The following is a 19,385-nucleotide window of genomic DNA, read 5'->3' as shown; positions in this document are numbered from 1 at the left end:
TACTTGACATGGTCGCTTTCAACACCTACTACTTAAACAAACAAATCTCCAAGAAACATTAGTCTTAAAAATTAATTGACAAAGTGGCATATCTTGTTTATCATAATTTGTATTGTATTCATTAGCGTGGACTCAATAACAGATGCCGGACCACTAACAGAGTTAGCACCTACTGCTAAAGAGCTGAGCTTGACGTTGTTATGATCTTATCGGAGTGAATTGAGACTTGATGAAGTCCATGTTCAATCATCAGGTGTCTAGTATTTACCTGTTTCCAAGGACGCAAATAAAAAAAATAGGATATATGCAATAGCAAAATTATGGTTAGTCCAAAAAAATTAGATAGATCGCCCTAGGGTTTGAGTTGCCGATCCTCGGCAACGACGCCAGAAAAGCTTGTTGACGGCAGTTAGCATGCCAGTTTGTGAACCGCAAGCGTACGGATCATCGTAATTTTTTCCTTAGAGTATGCGGCCAAGGTTTATAAATCCATGGATCAACAGGGAACTAACTAGGATTTTCTATCTAATTCAATGGATCTATTCCTAACATGAAGCATGGATTGCATAAGAAGGGTAAACCTAATAGATGTGAATGATAGAGTATAGATTAATCACATCCATAGATTCATATGAGATAGAATAACCATGGCTAACAAGGACCTATAGTCTTCTAGTTGTAAATCTAGCTAATAAGCAAGTAAATTATGCATCTCATCCAAAGCTATCTTGAAACTACTAGTTCCGATCAACCTCCTGAAAATCCCCACCCTACACGGAAGCACACCCCGTCACGATCCCCTCTATCGGCACAGTAGTTTAAGGGCACGAACACAGGTGAACATGTCTAACTACCATGAAGGATTGACATACTATTAACCACCATGATTACACCAAGCATGCTAGATAGTATAATTTGGAACTAGACTAAGAACAAGCGTATCCACGATAGACAGAAAGCATAGAAAGAGGCAATGAGTCGTTAACAGATCGGATGATGAAGAACATTGCTTATATAATAGATGTATTTAGATCATCACCTCTGAGTACATACCATCTATGATCTACTTCTGTTCCTGATCTCCACTATGGCACAATTGCATAGGGAGGCCATGGCGGCTAGGTCTAGCCTAAGCCATCTCCTAGACAACTCCGAAGACTTGCGGCGGCCATCAGCTCCTTTTGATGAATGCCCTAGATTTCATCGAGTTCTGGTGGATGGATTCCGTGTACCCATAAAAATTGGGCATATTTATAGTTCAGAGGTGCCGTGGGGCAAAGGGCATGTCGATCGGGGCCAAAAACGGGCAAGGCCGATCGGCCTGGGCCCATTGGGCTGATCAGCCTAGGCGAGTTCGCCACCTTCCAGGCCTCAAATGCTAAAACTTTCTATATGAAAGTTGTAGATCTTTTCGGCCATGCAATTTAGACACCAAACTCTCCCTAATTAGCATCCGGACGAGGGAGATATGCCTCGTGCAAGATTTGCTGCTTCTGCGGGCCTTCTGAGCTTCAAATCTTAGGTTTCCCTTAGCTTGACCACGAGATTAACTTGCCAAATCACCACATACTTCGCCTCTATGTCATCTGGAATGATGGTTCATTGAACATGGACGCATTTGGACGATGAATTGGTCCAGCAAATTCCAGGTCCAAATCCAACTCGTAGAAAAACCCTTCATTATGTCGTATTTCCTGTGATTTTGCAATATGGTCCAAAACACAACATACATGAGAATATGGGGTTATTTCAAATGCCAAGTGGCGGGTTAGTATAAGAATATGCATGAAAATACTTAAATGGTACTAAAAGTGGGTCAATAACAAGCGTCACAACTAAGCAGTAGCTAGCGTGCAGCGCGTCAGGCCAGGCCAGCAGGCCGACCAGGCGACGCGGCCCGCGTGGGAGCACAGCAGCCCAGCGAGGCGATCAGCCCAAGCGAGAGGAGGAGCAGGCGGCCCAGCTCCAGGCGAGGCAGGCCAGCTGCTCTGCCTCGCGGGCCAGGAGAGCAAGCGGCCCAGCTGCTGAGTCGAGCAGCCCAGCAGGCCGGCTCGGACCAGGCACGCGCGGCTCAGGCAGGCGGCCTTCCTGGCGCAGCAGCCCAAGACAGCGCAAGGCCTGGAGCAGAGCAGGTAAGCATCGGCATGTGTCCTCAGCGGCCACGGCAGGTAAGCAGCAAGGTCACAGCTCAGTGATCTCAGCTCTGCTTGTTTGTTTCCGTTATGTATGGTCGATGGCAGCCGTAGCACATAATTGAGCAGCAGCTAATGTTGGTTGTTTATTTATCCTAAGATACAGTGAAGGTTATCGGGCCTGTTCGTTTCAGCTTATAAGCCGGCTGAAAAGCTGAAACGGCTGATTTGTTGTGAGAGAAAAATACTGTTTGATAGCTGATAAGCCGGTTGAATAAGCTGAAGCGAACAGGCCATCATTGCTAGTTCCTTTGGCTTGTTTAGCTAGCTGGTGGTATTCGTAGTTTGTTTTAGCTCTGCCGTGTGACTGCCTGCTTATTTATTTATGAATAGCTCACAGGTTCAGTTCTGTTCCGATTTTTGACAGCTTAAATAAATCAGTGTGCAGGAAAGCTTATAACTGACCTTTTCCTTTTGAGCTGTGATCAATCTCTTGTGCTTCACTTTGCTTTGCTTCCGCTACGTTTTGAGCTTTCCTAATTATTCCTAGGTGAGCTTGTCATGAATTGACTTGCGTTATCTTGACGATTAGAAGCGAGATGTATTTGGGGTGGCAATCGGAATACATACCTTGTTCTCGGAGAGAATTTTAAAATCTCCCTTACATCCCCTCTGATCACCCATCCCGGTCCTTTAGCAAGAGAGTTAAAATGGACGAACCCGTCAAGTATTTGTAGGCCAATGCAAGCACCTTACTGTTGGCCTCTTTTTGCTGCAGAAAACATGGTCGCTGACTTATCCAATGACATGTTACTGCTGACACTAGATAAGTCGGTGACACCTTTTCACCTGAATTCAGTAGTCACGACAGCACCGATTAGTCTGGTGACGCCTTTACACTATCGACATTGTCACATCCTGTGTGGCAGTTGAACATCTAGAGCCGAATCTGAGACAATGCTGAACTGAGCTGATGATCACTAACTCATCCGGTGATTGTCACTGCGAACAACAGAGCATACGGTGTGGCACTGTTTCCATCTAGAAAGTATCAACAGTTGAACTACTGACACCGACCCATCCGATGAAGCTATTGTTGATACCGGATGGTCTGGTGATGCTATATAAGGTGCAGCTAAAGTCTGCAAAAGTTGTCCAATTCAATTTCTAGTTTTGAATTTGCTTCTTCACTTCTCTAGGCTTCAACTAAGCTACCTAGTGGAAATTTTCACTAGTGTGCATTACACCTACACTCCAAGACTCATCTAGATCACGTTACTACTCTTCAGCGTGCGGCAGAGGTGCAGGCAAAGGACAGTTCTTGAAAGTTGAAACTTATTGCACATCAATGGCGCATATGCTGGGGAAGGGAGAAGGGCAGAGATCGTATATGAAATTCATAGTCGAGGAAGTATTTGATGCTGGGAGAAGCCTACCAGAGTGGAAGATTGTCCACACAAAAGGTAGCAAAATTACGCGACCCATGAGCTTGCACAGCTGGCGAAACGAACAAAACAGTCTGCAGTTTGGAGATTTAGAGCGCAGGCACGTGTAGAGCAGATTATTGCCCAGGATTGTATTGTTACTTCAGAGTAATAAATAGAGCTCCCTTCTCTTCATAAAAAAAGTTTCCATTCATCGTTCATCTTGCGCACACGTTACGTTGCATGCGGGCTGATGTGCAATCGCGGAATCGCCCATGCTTGTGTGCCCATGCCTGTAGTGTGCACATGTTGCTGAGGTGTGTGACACACTCTATGTGCTGATTATAGGGTATTTAAATGTTCTCATAGAATCGAAAAGTGTCTTCACCGTCACGTTTAGTTGACGCACCTATGCAGCCTACAGTTTATTTTCGAGCAATCTTGCAGCCTGAAATTATGGTAAGTTTTGCCCAACAATCAGATCATTGCTAGCAAAACCCTCTAGTTATGTGATTCGTTCGTGATGCTGGTGCATAAGGTCCAAGTGTCATCAAGACTACTTAGCTCGAAACGTGCACGGGACTATTGCACTGCTAGCTGCATGAGGGATGAATACAAGTTAATGTTGATGGTGCTTTTGATGACAGCTCTGATCCGGGGAGGGTGGCGTTGGGTGACCATCCGGAATACGATGGGAGCAGTGTTCTGCAGCTTACTTCATGACGATATGTGAGGAATGCAAGAGACGCGGAGAAAATGAAGGCGCTGGCACGCAAGGAGGGACTGTTGTTGGCTGCCGAGTAGTGCCAACAAAGCTTAATGCCTTGAAACGAATTTTAACTCTATTGCCAAGATGCTAGCGAAGTGAGAGGGTTTAAGATCACCACGCAATCCCTACAAGTCAGACCTCTTTAAGCATCGAGCATAGAAGACAAGAGAAGACAAAGTTGCCGAGTCATGTATTCATGTATTTTGTAATATCACAGAATTAATGAAAACAAAACGGACACATGCACACATTTTGTGAGAACACGTATTTCATTAATTCTTTATCATTGAAGATGCAGTTCAAGCTGGCGATAGGCTCCCCAGGTGGAAGGTGTCCACAAGAGAACGAAGAGAGGGTAATAGTTTAGCGCATGAGTCGCATAATTGGTGAAGCGAACGAGACACAGCAGTTTGGTTTTTCACAGACCCATTGTGTGTTGAGCAATCTTGCTCTGGAATGTGTAATATTGTCTTTTAGTAGTATAAAAAGCTCTGTTCTCCTGAAAGAAATAATAGACGATATCAAACCTTGAGCTAGCGAAATTGACGAAGAAATAGCGGCATATTTCGTTCGCATGAAGACCTGCGATGATCCCGGATTCCCGCCGGGTAGTCACATGTGCCGGCAGCTCATCGTAGTTGCACGTTACCCCGGCCGTCGTCAGCCGGCGACGACGTCGGAGATGCTCGAAATCCGAACAGAATCACAGAGGAGCACGCGTTATTCTATGACTTTCTCCATGTGTATTGCACGTACGTGTCCCATGGGAGAGAGTGGCAAATCGAGTTACTCGATTGCATGTATGCAAATAAAGCAAGACCACGCTATAAGTTGGGGGCCTATGCAGGCACACCTCACTTGCAATACACAAAGCATAGCTGATCAAACTTGGTACAATTGTGAGCACGCGTACGCTAGCCATGGCTTCTTCGTCCACTACAAGCCATTTTTGCTTACTCGTTGCCTTCTTCCCGCTCTCCTCCGCCGTATACGGACAGCTCTCGACGTCATTCTACGCCTCGAGCTGCCCGGCGCTAGAGCACATCGTGCGCTCCGCCGTGGCTCAGGCCATTGCCACCGACAGCCGGATGGGCGCCTCCCTCCTCAGGCTCTTCTTCCACGACTGCTTCGTTCAGGCACCCATTTTCTTCCTCTGATCGTCCATGCACTGTGTCTCATTCAGGGTGTCACGAATGATGTATCGTCTGGTTATGCAGGGCTGCGACGCCTCTATTCTTCTAGACGACGTGGGCAGCTTCGTGGGCGAGAAAACCGCCTTCCCCAACGTCAACTCCGTCCGCGGCTACGATGTCATCGACAGTATCAAGACGGCCGTCGAGGCCAACTGCCCCGGCGTCGTCTCCTGCGCCGACATCGTCGCCCTCGCCGCACGAGACGGCACCGTTCTGGTACGCGGCGCCAGGCCAGACCGCTAGAGCCAGAAATTCGATGGTGGTGAGCGGCGCCGGCGATCGAGCTCGTCGCCGTCTCTCACCTGTCATCAATCCTTATCTACTTATACATTCTCGATCTCTGTTGCATCGCAGCTCGGGGGTCCAAGCTGGGACGTGCCTCTCGGCCGGCGCGACTCGACGACGGCGAGCCGTACCCTCGCGAGCAGCGACCTCCCGTCGCCGGCCTCCGACCTCGCCACGCTCATCACGGCGTTCGGCAACAAGGGCCTGAGCGCGCGCGACATGACGGCGCTCTCCGGCGCGCACACCGTCGGCTACGCGCAGTGCAAGAACTTCCGCAGCCACATCTACAACGACACCGACATTGACGCGGCGTTCGCCGCGCTGCGGCGGGGCAGCTGCGACTACACGGCTGGGCCCACCGATGGCAACCTGGCGCCGCTCGATGAGCGGACGGAGCTGGCCTTCGACAACGCCTACTACGCGGACCTGGAGGCCAGGCGCGTCCTGCTGCGCTCCGACCAGGAGCTCTTCAATGGCGGGTCGCAGGACTCGCTGGTGCAGGACTACAGCACGGACGGCGCGCTCTTCTTCGCCGACTTCGTGGCGGCGATGATAAACTTGGGGAACATCAGCCCGCTCACCGGAAACGCCGGCCAGATCAGGGCCAACTGTAGTGTGGTCAACAGCAGCTGACCAGCTAGCTGGTTTATATATAAGGTCATTGCCTATCTCGGACCGTCCGTGTCCAACGATCTTCTCAACGTATGCCACGACAACCTCCATCTGATATTCTGATCACCATTGGTGACGCCTAGTTGAGCCAGCACGCGTCGAGAGAGACGAAGAGCTCCTGAATTGGTGCCGACGGTTATTCGCCAGTGTCCACGCCAGCCAGATATCGATATAGATTAAAGGATACAAATTAAGATTCAAAAATAAACAAAAGAAAAATTACAACAATTATGTATGTATGTCACAACTTACACTACTTTTGGAGAAGGGGGGCTTTGATGGATCAAATTAGAGGAAGCATAGGCACGGGACGCAGAGACGTACAACGAGTGAGACGATGAACAGAATTATTGGTGAAAGGCCATGCATACACAACCGGTATTTATATTAGTCGATACCCCTCGTAATTAACTGTCATCGAAGACAAAGCGCTGCAACTTCTCGATTTCATACCCGTCATCGAAGAGACTAGAGCGGTTTAACTTCTCTCTCGCGTGCGTAACCGTTTAAATTCGTCCTAATCAGTCAAAATTCAAACCGCTACGTTTAATAACTATTTTAATCCGTTGAATTTCAAACCGGCTTCAATATTGAAATATATATGCCGGTGAGCATCAACACCGGTACGTTTAAGTAAACGTGCTGATGTGAAACAAGACCGGCAAATTTAAGTCTTCATTCGTATCAGTTGTTGTTTGCGCCGGTGCGAATTGACTAAACACACTGGTGCACTTTGTTAGCCCGACATGTATGAGCTAATACGAACGACGTTCTGTGCAGTACTGATATCACGATGAAGTAGAAAACTGAACTAGCTAGTGAGGCAGTTTCCTACTGAACCATGTTTTTAAGCATGTGCATTGTGTTGCTGAATTTATACGGTAATCAAACAAAATTGGAAATAAAGGCGCTGTTTCAAAATACCGAAAGGAGCTAAGGGTATGTTTGTTTCCCTCCTAGATTATATAAGCTGGATTATACTCTAAGGGTAGTAGGGTAAAAGATCACTTTGGGACCACTATCTGAAATAAGCTAGCTTATTTCAGATTATTTTGGTCCCAGTATGATCCCAAAGTGATTTTTTACTATAAGTACCCATAACTCATAATCCAATTTATATAATCTAGGTGGATTATAATCTCAAACATAACAAAACAAGGCCTAAGTAGTTTAGTTTTACAGATAAAGTGAGAGGAAAACTCTGAGATGGATGTGTGAATCTACATTATACGGTCTCTACGAACCCTGGAACATTTATTTTTACTGTACGCTTTGGTATTGCATAATTTTTACTGTACGCTTTGGTATTGCAATGACGTTGGTTATGAGAAACCATCTTGAACATCTATCATATATGGATGAGGCCAATCCATTTCCTTGCTTGCGCTGCATGCGACAAGCTCCCTGAAGCAAACATGGAAATCCTACACACGGGCCATGCTAACTGGTCTAGTGAAGTAGCTATTAGTTATCTGGAATCCTCGCAGAAACATAATCACTGACTCATGGATTTCGATTAAAAAATGTAATGCGGAGCAGAGAAGTATCGGACGAAATAGAACGGTGGAATCACCTTCCTGTTGGTATAAGGGCCTGTTTGGCAGAGCTCCACGCAGCTCCAGATCCTTAAAAACAGCTCCGCTCCTATTTTTTCCAGCCAAACGGTGCAGCTCCGTGAACTCCAGATCCGCAAAAAAATTGGATCCAGCTCCCAGATCCACCAATTCCATGGAGCACCCAAGGGGGTGCTCTCAAAATGCTGGTTTTGTAACCCCTCATGGAGTTGGTGGAAATTACCCACCAATACCATCGATTACACACATCTCGTACCGGTTCGGGTCTGTTCTTTTCTTCGCGCCGCCCCTCTTTTTTTCATCCGACGTTTTCTTTTCTCCTTCTTCTTCCAGCGCATGCCGCTGCCTCCCCTTGCCAGCCCCGCCGAGCGACTCCGGTGTTGCCAGTGCCGGCGAGGACGAAGCAACGGAAGAGGACGCCGCCGGGTTCAACGGCACCATGGAGGAAGGCACGGACGAAGGCGACGTCGGGGCGGGCTCGCGCGGCAGGAAGGAACAAGGCGGTAGCAGCGGCTCGGGCCCGCAGAGGCTGGCATTGCCGGCAAAAGATGCGAGACCGAACCTGGCGCGCATGGCGTCGGGGACCCGCCCGGAGAACTGGTTGTTGGAGGCGTTGAACTCCGCGAGGCGGGGCAGCGCGGCGGTGACGTCGGGGAGGAGGCCGGTGAGGAGGTTGTCCTGGAGCTTGAGCGTGAGGAGGCCGGTGAGCTTGCCGAGCGCCGCCGCCGGGATGGGCCCGCTCAGGCTATTGTCGGCGAGGTCGACGCGGGCGAGGCGGGGGAGCCGCGCGATGGAGTCCGGGACGGCGTCGGAGATGTCGTTGTGGGAGAGAGAGCAGCACGAGGTTGGGGACGCCGCGGAGGAGCGCGTCGAGCGTGCCGTTGAGGCGGTTCCCGCGGAGGTCGAGCGCGCGGAGCTCGGCGAGGTGGGAGAGCGGGTCGAGCGGGCCCCGCAGGTCCAACGACGGCAGCGCGAGCGAGGTGACGCGGCGGCCGTCGGCGGAGCAGCCGACGCCCGTCCAGCGGCCGGCGCAGGCGTCGCCGCTGCTCCAGTTGGCGGCCAGGATGCCGTGCGCGTCGGCGCCGTTGCGGAAGATGGTGAGCGCGTCCGTGTCGCTCGGCTTCACCTCCGGCTCCGGCTGCGGCAGGGTCGCGGCCGCTGCTGCCGCCGCCGCCGGCATTGCCAAGCTCAGGCACGCTTGTCAGTACTGGAGGCTTCCACTTTTCGCTTTTGATCTGTTTCTCATAGGTCCCCTAGGCCTAGGTAGGAGAGCAGGCTTCTCCATCACTCCACAATGCACAGCAGCACATAGTGCTAGTAATTTCAAAAGGACAAGGCCATTTTAGAAATGCAATAATTTCACAAGAATTACAGAAGAAACAGTTTTATTTTTTCCCTAAAAATCTGAAAAGTACTCTTGTTGCAAACAGGCCTGGACTAGTCTGCATGCTGCATGATCCTTTACAGAAATTCTAGTGCTCTAAAATTGGCGCATAACAGTTTTCTCACATTTACATTTATTTCTTATAAGCAGAAAAAAATGAGAAGAAAAAAGGAAAACACCAAGGACATTAGTGGACAATCCAACAAAAAACTCTGTTTCTGGATTTGGAGCTGTTGCCTCAGCCAAACACTTTTGCTCAGCTCCACGGTGAGAGTATAGATCCACGCTGGAGCTGCTCTGTGGTGGAGCTGTTGTTTTTTTGGATCTGGAGCTGCGTGGAGCTCTGCCAAACAGGCCCTAAGTCTCGAGTGGCTCCGCTTCTTGTGCGGCGGCTATATCGAGAGCTAGCTGTGACTTGACCCATTATAGCCCATATGCTTAACTTGCTTGGTTCTCTTAGCTGGCCCATATGGTTTTGATTATTGGACAAAAATCCTTTCGACGTTGCTCATGTATTGTCGTACTCTGAATTTCGTTCGTAATTTGCAAAATCAGGTATCACATAGCTTGAACTATACAATACCGTGCAAACCACGTCCTAGTTTTACTACGTCCTAGTTTTACTAGTAGTTTTGCATGACGTGGTGTGGAGCCCACATGTTAGGCAACATGTGGCTATGGCCCTACATGCCGGGTCACTTTCTCCACCTTCCCTCTCCGAAGGCATGGCCATCAGCAATGGCCTGGTCGACCCCATGGCCGGCCTTGACCAGCGGTTATCTCGCTAACGGCGATGAAGTCACCACCTACAGCATCAGCACGAAGTGGCGCATTGATTTCCCTAGCTACCGCGAGACCCTAACCCTAGGTGGCTAGCGGCGAGTAGGACAACGGTCATGGACGTGGCGGCGCTCCGGCAGACACACTTGCGAACGCGTGGTGTTGGTGAGAGCTTGGGTGTCAGTAGGTCACGAGGAGCCATCTACGTGCTAGGTGCTAGGGTCAGGCGGAAGAAGACCAGGGATGGCTGTCTATGTCGAGATGGCTAGCAGTGGCTCAAGAGTAGTGGCAGTCGGGAAAACCCAAATACCCGTTGGAGGAGTTGATGGCGGCAGTACGAGGGTGGCTGAGGATGGAGCTTTGGAGGTGGTTGAGGCGTGGACTGCAGCAATTTGAAGATGGGGGAGCACAGCCTATGAATTTGGCTAGCGGGCCTGCGGGTGGAGGACGAGTGACGGAGAGGGACGAAGATCGCCGGGTCTGGGGTTGGGTGACGAGCGGCTGCCGAACCTCCAGATGGGAATAAGCTACCACCATGAGCAAGCAGCCACCGGGAGCGGCGGACCTGCAGGTGGGGGGGGGGGGGGGGGGGGGGTGAGTAGCAACCCGACCTCCAGGCAGGAGATGAGCAACCGCCGAACGTGGAGGAGCGAACTGCGGACTTTGTTGCGGGGGCAAGCGGTCGTCGGGAGCTGCGCTTGTCGCCGTGTGGGGGATCTCGACCCGGACGTGGCCACTCAGGGGGGATGGGGGAGGAGGAAGAGACGGGGAAGATGAAAGCCACGACGCATGTGGAGGCCACCACCACAGGAAAAAAATTGGGTGGGGACCGTCCGCATGCTAGATCCCGTGCGGTCCGTCCGCCGACGCGTCACCACGAGGAAAAAAAATCAACGATCCGCAAACTCAGTTTAGGCTCTCGATTGACGATCCGCAAACTCGGCTCAGGCTCGCAGCTCGTCGGGTGCACAGGGTACCTCGACGGAGAGGACGGTGCCATGGGGCCTGAAGAGCTAGAGCAGGTCCTCGACGTCGCAGCGGCGCAGAAGGTTGCACACGAAGAGCTCCCGCGGGCGCGTCCAGGCGGCCACTGCCGCGTCCAGCCGCTCAGGTCCTCACCGGCGTCCGCGCCCAGGTCCTCCCTGCGTGCCGCGCCGTTGCCGCCCACCCACTCCTGCTCATCCTTCTCCACCCCGTCACTGAACTCTGCCTCCGCGTGCGCTCCTCCTCCTCCTCCTCCACCGTCTCGAAAATCGGTGGCGGTGGTGGTCCCGAGCTCGCTCTCGCCCTGGAGCCGAAACGGGCGGTCCCGGACTCGACGGCCGCGGCTCGGCAGGTGGCGAAGCGTGCGGCGAGGGAGAGCGAGAGCTCGAGCTCCAGGCAGTGGGTTGGATGGAGCCGTGCCCGAGCTGCGAGCCTGAGCTGAGTTTGCGGATCGTCAAATGAGAACCTGAGCTGAGTTTGCGGATCATTGATTTTTTTCCTGGTGACGACGTGTCGGGCATCGGGGACGGGCCGCATGGGATCCAGTATGCGGACCGTTCCCACCCAATTTTTTCCCCACCACATATTGTCTAGCATGTGGAGCCCATGATATGTCATGTGAACCATCATCAAAATAGTTGAGGTCCAAAATAAATGGATTTTAAAGTTGAGGGATAGTTAATACCTGATTTTACACATGAGGGACGAAACTCAGACTACGGCAATACACGAGGAATGTCGAAAGGACTTTTTTCTGGGTTATTTGTATGGATTGGGCCATATATTTTCACCATTTGTTAATAAACCTTGTGATTTTGTGACCAATGGATACTATTCTGAATGTTTTGTCTGCTGCTGCTGTGCTGCTGATGAGATGAAGAAGAGAAGCGAGATGGATCTATTTCTCTACCTGCAACTGCAACTGCAACCAGCCTGGGTGAATCAATATAATGAAGGCAAACTTTGGCTCCGTCGGCATCGATCAGCTAGCTGTGTACTCTTTGGCAGCATGCCTGTACTGTGTGTGCATCCACAGACTGAAACGAGACTCTTAGGACGACATCACGGGGCGTACGTGGGGGCCTCGGCATATAGCTCCAAGCTTGACACGCAAAGCTAGCTAGGTAGCTCAGGGTGACATGGACGCATCCATCGCTGGCATCGCGATCGATCGTCAGTTTTAGCTTGCATCCAACTGATCGGAGTCTCGGAGCAGAGATGACCAATCAAAGGCGGCAATCTTTGGATGCCTCAGGCCTTAGCGTCATCGTCGTCGTCGATCCATCGTCCATCAGCTGAAACTGAATTGGCAGCATTATTCATCATATGCATACACTCAGCGATATGATGAGTACAACACGGGCCTCAAAATTTGTAATGGCGCCCATCGATGATCGATAGGTGCAACTGCAAACCACCTCGATCCATCGTCAGCATCATCGGGTACTAGTTACCAACACTGCAGGCCTCTGCCTCACCAGTCACCACGCAGCTTTACCAACAACAATAATTCTACAGTCAGTCAGTACATGAAGGCCCCCTACCTCCCCTCGCCTGCCTATATATACATCTATCTCAAGGTAGCCGTCGTTCATTCAGTCACTCGCTCTTAGCTTGCATCCACAAGTGAGCGCTACAGTGATCGACCGATCGATCGATCGATCATGGCGACCGTCAACAAGAACATGATCGTGAACGGCGTCGGCAACCGCCACCATCATGATGACGACGACGAGCAGGTGCTTCCGTCCCTGCTCGCCGCCGCCCGCCCGTTCCTCCGCGGCGAGCTAGGCGCGGCGGACCCGGAGCTGCCATCGCTGGTGTCCGTGCTCCGCGCGGCCGGCGCCGGCGAGTGCTACCACAAGCACGGCACGTTCCTGGCGCACCTCGTCGACGTCTACCGCATCCTCCGCCTGTGGGGCGCGCCGGGCGCCGTGGCGCGCTGCGGCCTCTTCCACTCCTCCTACTCCAACTCCTACGTCAACCTCGCCATCTTCCAGCCCGACACCGGCCGCGACCGCGTCAGGGGCATCGTCGGCGCCCCCGCCGAGCGCCTCGTCCACCTCTTCTGCGTTGTCCCCAGGCACCAGATCATCCACGACGACCTGCTCTTCCACTACACCGACCAGGAGCTCAGGGACCACCTCGCCGCCTCGCAGGCTGCAGTGGATGGCGACGCCGCCTCCACTGGACAAGAGCTGCCGGCGTGGCGACGGAAGCTGCGGTCTTTGGTCCCGGTGGACGGCGTGGTGGCGCGGCACATCCGCACGGGGGAGCCGGTGGCGCTGTCGCGGCGGGTGGTGGCGGCGTTCCTCCTTATGACCGTGGCGGACTTCAGCGACCAGTACACGGACTACCAGGACGAGCTGTTCGGGAACGAGGACGGGCGGCTGGAGTTCGCCGGCGACAACTGGGCCGCGCTGTGGCCGGGCACCGGCAAGCCGGGGCTGTGGGTGAGTGCCATGTCGCGGATGGCGGCGCTCTACAACCTCATCGCCAGGGACGACCAGCTGCTGCTGCGGGAGGGTGGCGGAGGCAAGAATGTCGAGGTCAGCGACGATGACATGCTGGTGGGTGAGATGGTGGTCCCGCCGGTGTTCGAGGGGTGCACCCGCGTGCTGGACCCGGAGGAGCAGAAGGCGGCGAGGGACCTGTACTGGGCTGCCATCTGCGGCGGCGGCGGCAAGAAAGCGGCAGAAGGGTTGCTGCGGGAGAGCGTCAGGAGGAACCCGTTCGTGGGCGAGCCGTGGCTGGTGCTGGCGCAGGTGCTCCTCAACGAGGGGGGCGGCAGGTACGAGGAGGCGGCGGCGGCGGCGGCGCGCGGGGTGCGGCTGCTGCTGGAGTGGGGGAGCAGCTGGGACAAGCGCATGTCATGGGAGGGGTGGGTGTCGTGGGGCAGGCTGATGAGGGACAAGGCCAAGCGCCGGGAGTGGCCGCGCACCGCCTGGGGCATCATCAACCTCGGCCTCGTCGACGGCGTCGCCAACTGCAACTGATACAGGCGATCTTAAATTAAATAATCGGGACCATGATTGGTGATATGCACCGTACGTGTGCGTAGCTCCTATGCATCTGTGTACTCTAGTACCAGCTATGTGTCTAAGTGTCTTCCCCTCTCTCTGATCTCTAATGTATTTCCTATTTCCTGCGTCGCTGTACGTTTGTATATTGCATTGTGCTTGCAAGTTTTATGGTAACCAGCAGTAAGCTTGGCACGCCATACGCCTCTAAAAGATATTAATAACACCGCATCCATGCATCGAATCAATTCAGAAAAAAAACAACCAAAATGACATCCAGGATTGAATTGATCGCATCTAAACAAAAATTCACCCAGAATCAGTTACTCCTTGTGCCGTACTCCTCCGAACATTATGCAATATCTCTTTAACTGAGAATTTATGAGTTTTTAGGCATTAAGTCAATGGTTCAAGTAAAAATACAAGACAGGTTACGAGCAGACAATAGTCAAAGGGATATTTGTATACTCCATCCGTCCTACAATATAGCTACATTTTGAGATTTTCAGTAAGATTAAGAAGAAGAGTAAAGGCACTACACGCACACTAATTCCGGGTGGCGGCCACCAAGTCTAGTGGGCATAGGGATGCTTGCCTGTTTTGTCTACATGCCGTGCTAATTCATTTGCAAGGCGCTAGTGTTACCCGTCATCAGTAAGGAGGTGTCGCATACTGAGGATCTGCCAGCAGAGGAGAAAAGGCGGGAACCAGGAAGGCATCAAGCCCAATACCAGGTTCAATAGAAAAGACTGGGTCATCTAGGCCCAGCCCATGTAATAGCTTAGGCCCAGTTTCCTTTGTCAAGGTTGCGTGAGCTATTTGTTCCTCCCTATGTGGAGATGAGAGGAACCGAGTTGTATCTGAACCTGAACTGAGTGCTTGTCGCCGGCGTTGGCAGGGACGGCGACGTGGACGGCCGTCGTCGTCGCCTGAGAGAGACTAGTTCCAACCATAGTTATCATGCTATCTGTGATCTGGGTAGAAGTACGGTAACAACCAGCAAATGAATCTATGGAGATTAAAAAAATAAAATCTGATGATTTGGAGAGAGGAGGAAGGCTAGGATCGAGCGGTGATTCGATGCGCCAGATCGAGCACATGGTCTTGGCAATTTTGGGGAAGAACGATGATGCATTCTGCAAGGAGGGGTACGAGAGGATAAGGGACGATTCGTATCGTGCTGGGGGAAGAACGATGATGCATTCAGTGCGTGGTAGGTACCAATTCGTAGCGCGTTGACTGCTGAGGGGGTTTAGAGCATGAGGGGTATTTTTGTCCATTGATATGTTAAAAGTGGGTTGGGAACATTAATCGTAGTTATATTTGAGATAAATTTTGAACGCTTAACGTAGCTATATTATAGGAGGGAGGGAGTATAATGCTAAGGTAATATAGTCTATAGGCAGTGCTATGGCACACAATAGAAAATAAAATAAGAATAGTACACTATTTCTTTTTTGCAAAATAGTACTCACATCACAATACTCTAGCGCATGGAACCTCACACGACCGAAAGTTTGATAGGGAGCACACACGGAGAAAGTGCTACAGTATGTTGTCGCTACTGTGTTATGATACGGTAGCAGGTGAGAAGCTACTTCAATGTTTGGCTACAATACCACCACATGGCCTTGGATCGTTTCAACCACACTGCATGGGCCGCCCACTCATGCTCGGCCTTCTCGGTAGACAGTAGCCCAGGTGCGCCAAGCTCTGTGTGCAGGCCCGGCAACAAGCTAGGCCAGCCCGTTTGCTAGGCCAGAATGGCAAGCAGCAGCCGGCGATCCGGAGATCATATATAACTTCTAGAAACTCATTTCTTATTGAATTTTCAGTGTTTGAGATTCGTGTGGAGATCGATCCTCGTCCATCGGATATGCACTCATCCAGCCCTACCTCCCATCTACTCGAGCCGCCCCTGCCGCCTTTGCTCGTCCCTAGCTCATCGCCTCCTTCACGGGCCATGTCACGGGCCCCACGCGCCTCCTTTGCTAGCCCAGTCACGCGGCACAGCCACCTCCTTTGTCAGTCTTGGCGCCAGCCCACCGCATCCTCACTGTTGGCGCTCATTATTGCCACCCTTTTTATACTATCTAAGTGGTGTTTTTGGATCAATTGTTACACTAACCCGCCACTTGGTATAAGAAATAACCTCATTATTGCATATGTGTTGTATTTTGGAGCATATTGTGTTTTGACAGGAAATATAACATAATTAGAGGGTTTTCATGCGGAGCTGAATTCATAACTGGACGTGGATCGTCGGGAAAGGTCAACACGTGAAAGGGGAGGACCAAATAGGCTAGAAAGGGCCCAGGCCGATCGGCCTGATCTGTTCCATGGCTTGGCTGCACTCATATTTCTTCGGTGTGAAGTCTACGAAGCCTCTACGGTTTTTCTAGTGACCATTCGCCTAGAGCCGCCTCCCAACCTTCCGTGAGAGGAGTATAAATACCCCTTGAAGGACCACATGCAACAAAGAGCTAGAGGGGAGGAGAAATATCACGCATGCACCAATCCACCGCCGCCACAAGGTCAGGAACAAAGAAGAGATCGGATCAATAGAAGGTCACCCGAGGAAGAGCTCAGGAGGAGGAAACACCCCTAACCGAACATCTTGGAGATGCCCAGGTCGATCAACTTGGGGCATTCTTGCTCCCATTCGTCACCCCGTTTGATCTGGTTGATCTCCAAAGTCTTCTTTACCCCTTTGTGCGTCAACATGTGTAAGATCATGTGGTAAAGTCTCTGTTTATCCTTGGGATTGTAAGGAGATCTAATCGCCGAACCTCTTGTTGAGATAAGTTTGTTATCATTTATCTATTGATGATACTTTTACATGCAATGGCTAGCCAACGCTATTTTGGGTTGCTTTGTTGCATACCTAGAATTATCATCATGCCGTGTTCTGATTGTTCAATAGTGGATTACCCTTGTGTAGTGACAATATGCGGGAGGGAAAGTGATGAGCATGGTTCACATTCACTCACGATAACATTTAGATCAGTTTCGTTCACTCTTGGCTCTTGGTGATCCTAGATCTCTTGGACAAGCGTTCCATCTATGTTGTTTACATTCACATCTCCATCAGCTTGATCTAGACTATTAGCTCTTTTGTTAGCTTAATCATACTCAAATACATAGAGCTTTCTATTTATGTTGATTAGTGATTAGTGCTTAGTCAAGCGTGCAATCCACTTATTCCACGGATTGATAAACCTTGGGGGAAGACTCTAAGGGAAAAGCTACAACTGATCCGTGCGCTTGCGGTTCACCAATTGGTGCGCTAACTGCCACCAACACCCACGCACACCTCCTCCACTTGATGGCCCCATATCGCTGGCTTGCTGCCTCCTGTGCATAGTCCACTAACCTCACCGCATCCCCTCCACGTGGTAGAGAGTTACTATAAGACAACTTAAAAGACAACCCATTTTATAGGTTGTTTGTTAAATCGTCGCAAGGTTACATATCAATGTATGAGACCATCTATCGGATGATACCAATATACTAGTCCTTAGTAAAGTATTTGTTCCACTATTAGATTGGACATTCTTGCATGGTGTTTGGAAAATTAGATGGGTCTATCTTGATGCTACTAGAGTGTTTACAATAATCTAGACACTCAACGCTTTACACCTTTAGATGAAGATCCAACAAACCACCTTCATCTTCAACTTCTAGCTACCTCCAATTGTGGACTCCTTCCTCCTCTACCCTACACCTGGTACCACCCCCATGTGCTACTGCCCTACAACTGTGGGCTATGGTCTCAGCATCTCACCAGAGCTCCACACTAGCCAGATCAACATGGAGCATCGATGAGACCCTAGCATGTCGCAACACCCCTCCCGCCACAGACATCCTTGTTGTCGTCGCTCCTACCCAATCGCACATACTGAATGTCCTCCACCGGTCGCACCGACGACATCCGCGCCTCCTTGCTTCGCTGCCCAGCGCTTGCCACCACCACCAAGCCAGACTGCCATCGCCACCATCCTTCTAAGCAAGTCGGACTTCGCCAACTCCCAAACCTGAACCCCAAAACCCGAACCCAACCCTAATTTCTCACTAGAGATACTTAGTGACTCACCTGAGCTTGAAACTTCCCTCACCAAAGTTTGAATCCACATCCAGCCGGAGTCAAAAAAAAAAAATTGAATGCGGAAGGTTTTAGAAACACTCACATATTGTTAGTGTTTAGACCCGGCAACCTACCAAGGGGGTACCCGAGGTAGTGTTTTATGCGTGGGGCTCGCCGAGACCAGGAATTTGAAGGTGAACTCGAACACACGATTTAGACAGGTTCGGGCCGCTTATGTCGCATAATACCCTACGTCTTGTGTGTTGGTTGTGTTGTATTGGTTGAACTTGTTTGGAGGAGGTCCTTGCCTTGCCTTATATTGCCAGGGGTAGGGTTATAGATTGGTTGTTTACAAGAATACTAGTTGGATTCGACTAGAGAGTCCTACTCTAATTGCTACGAGTAGTTTCCTAATCCTCGACTAGTTCTTGTCCTCCATGTAGACCACGCCATCCTGCACCATAGTCTCTATGTCTAACACGTCTCGGTGTACAGCCCCGTATCTAGGATTATCCAAACCTTCTGGTAGGTCCATAGATGTATGGCTGACAAGCCCAGAGTGCTTTTTAGTCCAATGTAGCAGTTCCGAGTACTTATATAGGCGTCTTCTACTAGTTTGTGGTGCTCCTTTTGAGTACTCGATCGGATTGAGTCTTCAAAACGCACTCGAGTATTGTCATGCGGCTAGAATGTGCTCGAGCCTCATTTAACTTGGTCTTGAATCTTCAATCTTGAATTTTATTGGAAGTGCGATGAAAATCACACTCCATACGGAGTAGCCCTCGAGCCTTAGGTTGAATCGAAGAATAGACCCAGCAACCTACCGAGGGGGTACCCAAGGTAGTGTTTTATGGGCTCGTCGAGATCAGGAACTCGAAGGTGAACTCGAACACACGATTTAGACAGGGTTCGGACCGCTTATGTCACGTAATACCCTACGTCCAATGTGTTAGTTGTGTTGTATCGGTTGAACTTTTTTGGAGGGGGTCCTTGCCTCGCCTTATATTGCCGGGGGCAGGGTTACAGGTCAGTTGTTTACAAGAATACTAGTCGGATTCGACTAGAGAGTCCTACTCTAATTGCT

At 50.8% G+C, this 19,385-nt stretch overlaps 2 protein-coding genes across 2 annotated transcripts; both read left to right on the top strand.

Moving 5' to 3' along the window:
- The first annotated feature begins 4,692 nt into the window (after positions 1 to 4,692).
- LOC117841567 (peroxidase 70) lies at positions 4,693 to 6,683 on the top strand. Its single transcript, XM_034721987.2, has 3 exons — positions 4,693 to 5,461; positions 5,543 to 5,734; positions 5,873 to 6,683. Exons 1-3 carry the CDS (start codon positions 5,246 to 5,248, stop codon positions 6,434 to 6,436), a joined length of 972 nt encoding a protein of 323 aa, XP_034577878.1. The 5' UTR covers positions 4,693 to 5,245; the 3' UTR covers positions 6,437 to 6,683.
- Positions 6,684 to 12,783: 6,100 nt separating this feature from the next.
- LOC117863472 (uncharacterized) lies at positions 12,784 to 14,417 on the top strand. The gene has a single exon (XM_034747186.2). It carries the CDS (start codon positions 12,862 to 12,864, stop codon positions 14,191 to 14,193), a length of 1,332 nt encoding a protein of 443 aa, XP_034603077.1. The 5' UTR covers positions 12,784 to 12,861; the 3' UTR covers positions 14,194 to 14,417.
- The last annotated feature ends 4,968 nt before the right edge of the window (positions 14,418 to 19,385 follow it).

The sequence above is a fragment of the Setaria viridis genome, chromosome 1 (assembly GCF_005286985.2).
Source record: "Setaria viridis chromosome 1, Setaria_viridis_v4.0, whole genome shotgun sequence".
Lineage (NCBI taxonomy): Eukaryota > Viridiplantae > Streptophyta > Magnoliopsida > Poales > Poaceae > Setaria > Setaria viridis.
Note: the sequence above shows the minus strand (reverse complement) of the source record. Positions and strands in the feature narration are given on the sequence as shown.

Coding starts and splice junctions, on each gene's coding strand:
- LOC117841567 (XM_034721987.2), top strand. CDS start 5,246: ATGGCTTCTTCGTCCACTACAAGCCATTTTTGCTTACTCGTTGCCTTC. Junction 5,462..5,542: donor TCCACGACTGCTTCGTTCAG/GCACCCATTTTC, acceptor CTGGTTATGCAG/GGCTGCGACGCCTCTATTCT. Junction 5,735..5,872: donor CACGAGACGGCACCGTTCTG/GTACGCGGCGCC, acceptor GTTGCATCGCAG/CTCGGGGGTCCAAGCTGGGA.
- LOC117863472 (XM_034747186.2), top strand. CDS start 12,862: ATGGCGACCGTCAACAAGAACATGATCGTGAACGGCGTCGGCAACCGC.